At 46.2% G+C, this 6,462-nt stretch overlaps 1 protein-coding gene and 1 pseudogene across 2 annotated transcripts; one reads left to right on the top strand and one right to left on the bottom strand.

The window, feature by feature from the left end:
- Positions 1-907: 907 nt before the first annotated feature.
- LOC110296273 (glyceraldehyde-3-phosphate dehydrogenase-like) lies at positions 908-2,042 on the top strand. Of its 2 annotated transcripts, XM_029478683.2 has the most exons (2): positions 922-1,051; positions 1,106-2,042. In XM_029478683.2, the coding sequence occupies exons 1-2, from the start codon at positions 923-925 to the stop codon at positions 1,928-1,930; spliced, it is 954 nt and encodes a 317-aa protein (XP_029334543.2). In that variant the 5' UTR covers position 922; the 3' UTR covers positions 1,931-2,042. The 2 variants fall into 2 exon arrangements, with proteins under 2 accessions (XP_029334542.2, XP_029334543.2); XM_029478682.2 differs by having other exon boundaries at positions 908-2,042.
- Positions 2,043-3,510: 1,468 nt separating this feature from the next.
- Positions 3,511-4,140, bottom strand: LOC147003987 (PRAME family member 22-like; annotated as a pseudogene).
- Between the last annotated feature and the right edge of the window lie 2,322 nt (positions 4,141-6,462).

The raw sequence follows: 6,462 nt of genomic DNA, 5'->3' as shown, positions 1-6,462 counted from the left end.
GAAGAATTCTTTCATGTTCTTGCTTTAGCAAAACATCCTTTCACCTGTGTCTGATTTAGGAAAACACTCCTTCATGTGTCTGTCCCAGCAAGCACCATCCGACATAACTGACTTTCCAAAGAAACCATAATTATCCACATCCGTTCCATCTCCTTAATGCCTCGCAGTGCCGATGACATTTCAATATGAATTCCATCTGGTGTTTTAATCACATCATTCATTCTTCAACTCAGATTCATTCATGGGAAGGTAACAGTGACTGATAAGACTACCAAAAAGTCAAGGTCAAATATACATACCATTAGAATCCAAGACTAAGAGGTAAAAAAAAATTAAGAAGAAGGATATTTGAAGAAATAATGGGTGAAATAATTGCAGATTTAAAAAAACAACACGCCTTTAATCCCAGCACTTGGTAGGCAGAGACAGGCGGATTTCTGAGTTCGAGGCCAGCCTGGTCTACAAAGTGAGTTCCAGGACAGCCAGGGCTACACAGAGAAACCCTGTCTCGAAAAAAACAAAAACAAAAACAAACTAATAAACAAAAAAACAAACCAAAACAAAACAAAACAAAACAAAAACACAAAAAGAACCTTGTAAGCATATATTAAGACACTCAGCTATTCCCAAGCTGAGAATTATTATTATTTTATAATAAAATAAAATTAAAGTTCCTAGGAACTTTATCACTTAATATACGAACCAAACAAACAAACAAACAAAAATCTTGAGGGCAGCTAGTAAAAAAATTAATACATTCTATACAGAGCCGCCATCTGGCTTTCTCTTCAAAAACCACAGAGTCGAAAAGGCATCGGAACAACAGCATACTCTCAAGAATGAAGGTGAGGCTCTCTGCTCCTCCCTGTTCCAGAGACAGCCGCATCTTCTTGTGTAGTGCCAGCCTCATCCCATAGACAAAATGGTGAAGGTCGGTGTGAACGGATTTGGCCGTATTGGGCGCCTGGTCACCAGGGCTGCCTTCTGTTCTCCACATGGCAAAGTGAAAATTGTTGCCATCAACGACCCCTTCATTGACCTCAACTACATGGTCTACATGTTCCAGTATGACTCCACCCACGGCAAATTCAACGGCACAGTCAAGGCCGAGAATGGGAAGCTTGTCATCAACGGGAAGCCCATCACCATCTTCCAGGAGCGAGACCCCGCTAACATCAAGTGGGGTGAGGACGGTAATGAGTATGTTGTGGAATCTACTGGTGTCTTCACCACCATGGAGAAGGCCAGGGCCCACTTGAAGGGTGGAGCCAAAAGGGTCATCATCTCCGCCCTTTCTGCCAATGCCTCCATGTTTGTGATGGGTGTGAACCATGAGAAATATGACAACTCACTCAAGATTGTCAGCAATGCATCCTGCACCACCAACTGCTTAGCCCCCCTGGCCAAGGTCATCCATGACAACTTTGGCATTGTGGAAGGGCTCATGACCACGGTCCATGCCATCACTGCCACCCAGAAGACTGTGGATGGCCCCTCTGGAAAGCTGTGGTGTGATGGCCATGGGGCTGCCCAGAACATCATCCCTGAATTCACTGGTGCTGCCAAGGCTGTGGGCAAGGTCATCCCAGAGCTGAACAGGAAGCTCACTGGCATGGCCCTCCGTGTTCCTACCCCCAATGGGTCTGTCGTGGATCTGATGTGCCGCCTGGAGAAACCTGCCAAGTATGATGATATCAAGAAGGTGGTGAAGCAGGCATCTGAGGGCCCACTGAAGGACATCCTGGGCTACACTGAGGACCAGGTTGTCTCCTGCGACTTCAACAGCAACTCCCACTCTTCCACCTTTGATGCTGGGGCTGGCATTGCTCTCAATGACAACTTTGTCATGCTCATTTCCTGGTATGACAATGAATACGGCTACAGCAACAGGGTGGTGGACCTCATGGCCTACACGGCCTCCAAGGAGTAAGAAACCCTGGACCACCCACCCCAGCAAGGACACTGAGAGCAAGAGAGAGGCCCTCGGTTGCTGAGGAGTCCCTATCCCAACTCTGAACCCCCAACACTGAGCATCTCCCTCACAATTTCCATCCCAGACCCCCATAATAACAGGAGGGAGCTAGGGAGCCCTCCCTACTCTCTTGAATACCATCAATAAAGTTTGCTGCACCCACAAAAAAAAAAAAAAGAATGAAGGTGAATCAAGTCTCTCAAGGAGGAAAGTTCAGGAGTTTGCCTACAGCAGTTCTGGTCTGCCTGGTCTGATAGCTGCCAAGCTTTACAAGGGAACTAACCCCAGGGAATGGCTGTTCTCAGACTGTGAAGAAAGGCACTGGAAATGCTAACTGCCTGTTGACATCAATGGTGTAGCTGCAGAAAGGAACATTTTCTGTGTAAGTTGCTAAGTATGTAACTGTTGAGAGCAACCTGCATGTGTAACAGAATGCCGGGTATGGGAGTTGCCGAAGGTAATAGAGTATGTGCGCTTGCAAGGACATTTTGCAGGGACTGCTACAGAGTTAACGCTAAGCTACAGAAGTTTGTATTTATTTTCATTTCATTTTATTTTATTTTTTTAGTCAAGCATGGCTGTGCACCATTTAATTTTAGTACTCCAGAGGCAGAAGCTGGAAACAGCCAGATGCCCCTCAACAGAGGAATGGGTACGGAAAATGTGCTGTGCAGGGAAACGAGTGAAACAACCAAAGGAAAGGCCATCCAGACACTGCCCACCTGGGACTCCATCACATCTGCAGACAGCAAACCCAGACACTAGTGCTGATGCCAAGAAGTGCTTGCTGACAGGAGCCTGGTATGGCTGTCCCCTGCTGACCAATACAGATGCGGATGCTCACAGCCAGGCCTCAAACTGAGCACGAGGACACCAATAGAGAGTTAGGGGACGGACTGAAGGAGCTGAATGGGTTTGCAATCCCAGAGGAAGAACAACAATATCAAACAACCAGAGCTCCCAGGACTAAACCACCAACCAAAGAGTACACATGGAGGAACCCGTGGCTCCAGCTGCATACGTAACAGAGGATGGCCTTATCTGGCATCAATGGGAGGGGAGGCCCTTTGTCCTGTGGAGACTCCACGCCTCAACATAGGGGAATGCTACCGTGGAGAAGCAGGAGTAGGTAGGTAGATGATGGGGGTGTCCACTCATAGAAGCAAGGGGAAGGGGGGATGGAATAGAGGGTTTGCGGAAGGGAAAATGGGAAGAGGATAACATTTGAAATGTAAAATAAAATAACCAATGAAAAAAGACAACAAGAGACAGAAACACTGTTGTCATATCTTTGAGTCAAGCCTGGGCAAACATACAAAAACATCAAGAAGAATAGCATAGCCAGGCATGGCTGTACACTGTCTTGTATCAACACTCCATAGGCAGAAGCTGAGGGAAGGGATCGACATAGTGAGTTCTAAGCCAGCCCATGTCACAACATGATTATTTTCAGGCTAGAGAATTGCCTAAAGAGTTAAGAGCACAGACTGCTCTTTCAGAGCATCCATACCAGGTGGCTTAAAACCACCTGCATGTAACTACAGATCCCATAATATATATCCCAAGGGATGCAACACCTTGTCCTGTCTCAATTTCATTTCTTTTTTTTTTGGTACCAAATTATAAGAAAAGAAGGGCATTGTATTTAATCTCTGCCTAACCCACCAAAAGAAGTGCTCATGGTACTGTTTGAGAAGGGGGAACAGGAAGACATAGTCAGCATGAACACTTAGTGGTTGCACCAGCACTGTTATGTGAAATTCCTCCTTTTCCTCCTCTGGAACTCGGAGAAGATCCCGTGTTGGAATCCATACTTCCAGGAAGTCAACGTTTGACATCCACCAAATTGAGCTCTTTCAGTCTATAGCTCCTAGGCTGAACCTTCTGGCCACTCAGTCAATCCACTACGTCCCACACAGCCTGGAAGGTATTAACATGGTAGTTGTCCACCAAAGGGCCAATATAGAGGTTTGGGTAGGGCCAAGTTGCTACCATGTGCTTCACAGTTTTTCTGCGTCTCTTAATGAAGGCCTCCTTGAACAGTGGGCTGAAGAACACTTTGGGCGGGTGTTCCAGAGCAGAGACGGCCGAGTCTTCATTACTTGCCAGCCCCTGGATGCCAGCTGTTGGAGCGTGAGAAGAGCCCAGGTGCTCATCCTTAGGGAGTCCGGTAGAGTGATCCAGACACAGATACAAGGTGACAGGTCTCCAATTCCAGCAGGGTAAGGAGGTGACTCCAAGATTCCCCGAAGTTTTAAAAAATATGCATATAATCCCTAGAACCACTGTTAAAGACAAACATGTACAAAGAGATATCTTCTCAAATCCAAAACACAAAAGATAAAAGGGAGCTTTAAAAAAAAATGTGTCTAACAAAAAGAAAGAAAGAAAACAAACAAACAATCAAGAGGTCAAAAACAAACAGCCAAACAACAAAGCTACAGACCAGAATCCAGCCCCATCAACAGTTAAATATGTTATCCAGACATACTAAGTAAAAGGCAAATGTTGTCAGACTAAGTAAAACGAAGGCTGTGTGCTGGATACTTTTGTGTCAACTTAACACAAGCTGGAGTCATCTGAGAGGAGGGAACCTCAATTACAAAAATGCTCCCCTAAGATCAGGCCTAGGCAAGCCTGTGGGTGGAGCATTCTCTTACCTAGTGATTGATGGGGGAGGGCCCAGCCCACTGTGGGTGGTGCCTTCTCTGGGCTGGCAGTCCTGGATATTATATAAGAGGCTGAGCAAGGAGGAGGAGTAAGCCAATAAGCCGTGCCCCTCCATGGCCTCTGCATCAGCTCCTGCCTCCAGGTTCCCGCTCTGCTTGAGTTCCTGCCCTCACTGCTTTTGATAATGAGCTGTTACATGAAACTGGGAACAAAATAAGCCCTTTACTCCTCACCTTGCTTTTGGTCATGGTGTTTCATCAGAGAAACCCTAACTAAGACAGGCTCCATCTATGTAAAGGATGCAGATATAAAGTAAATCTGCATAATGGATAATAAAACACCATACAAACAACCAAAAGAAAACATACTGGGCTGCAGACCTGGCTCAGCAGTTAGGAGCACCGGCTACTCTTCTTGTGGTTCTGGGTTCAATTCCCTCCCCTCATATGGTAGCTCATAATTGTCTGTAACTCCAGTTCCAGGAGATCGGATGCCCTCTTATGGACTCTCAAGCACCAGGTATGGATGTAGTACACAGACAGATAGACAGACAGGCAATACACTCATGGACATAAAATAAATACAATAAAATAAAAGAATTTAAAAAGCATACTTATAAGCAGATTTTAGAACCATGGCTGTTAGCAGGGAGAACCACTACCACAAAATGACCAGGGGATAATTCTCCAAGACAACAGAACAATCATAACTGAATGTACCAAGTGCCTGAAACAAAGCCAGGCCGGACTGCAAAGAGAGACAAATTTAAATGATAACTGACTTCAGTACTTCTCTCAGGAACTGTTAGCATCAACAGTCAGATTGGGCAAAAGACAAGAACAAACAAACAAAAAAACCCAGACCAAGAAAAAAAAAAAACCCAGAAGACCTCTATAATACTAACCCATGGTATCTAGCCACCATTTGTAGACGTCTCTACTGAGTCCAAGCAGACTACACAGTCTTGGAATGTATGACGGCAATTGAGCACCAAGTGGAAGTCAGAAAATAACCTAATATTTTTGTGTAAAAGAATCGACATCTGCCAGATCCTGACCAATACAGATGCAGATGCTCACAGCCAACTGTCAGACTGAGCATGGGGGCCCCAATGGAGGAGTTAGGGGGAGGACTGAGGAGCTGACCGGGTTTGCAATCCCAAGGTGGAACAACAATATCAACCAACCAGAACCCCCCACTCCCCAAGAGTTCCCAGAGTCTAAACCATCAACCAAAGAGGCCATGTTAGTGAACCTCCTGTCTTGATTCCTTCTCCTGTGTCAGAGAGTCTTAGCACAGGTCACCATACACTCTGCTTCGCTGACCAGAGCCATCCCGGATTAAACTGTTTTCCCACTGTAATTATTAACAGTACCCTAGTTTGGGTGACACATGAAACAGTCTGTCTGGCAGCGGAACCCGTGTGATTGTTGAGAAGTTTTCAGACAGTGACAGGCAGCCAGGCTCAATCCATATTTGAGTGCCCACCGCAGACCAAGCAACTTTCCTATGCAGAGGGCAGGGCGGGGAAGAGTCAGTCACTGGAAAATGGCTCAGCTGTGACTGCATGGCTTCTGACACCAGGGCCCTCAGAGGGGACCCACTCTCACATGACCAAGTAGTGACTTTACTTTCTGTGTAATATGGGCTGCACGAGGATGGAGATTCACTAACATGGATCTCATACTGGTAAGCGATGCCATTGGGACTGGAAACCAAGAAGTCAGTCCCGAGGCTTCGAAGCTTTGGTGGCACTGTGCTGCTAAAGGCGGGATGGGGGTGGGAGAGGGGGGATAAGGAAGGGGGGAAGGAGGGAAAAG

The sequence above is a fragment of the Mus caroli genome, unplaced genomic scaffold (assembly GCF_978045245.1).
Source record: "Mus caroli unplaced genomic scaffold, Mus_caroli_1 scaffold_7, whole genome shotgun sequence".
NCBI classification, from domain to species: Eukaryota; Metazoa; Chordata; class Mammalia; order Rodentia; family Muridae; genus Mus; species Mus caroli.
The sequence above is the reverse complement of the archived record's forward strand: the minus strand, read 5'-3'. Positions and strand labels throughout refer to the sequence as shown.

What these genes read in the sequence shown, in the direction of transcription:
- LOC110296273 (XM_029478682.2), top strand. Translation starts at nt 923, where the DNA reads ATGGTGAAGGTCGGTGTGAACGGATTTGGCCGTATTGGGCGCCTGGTC.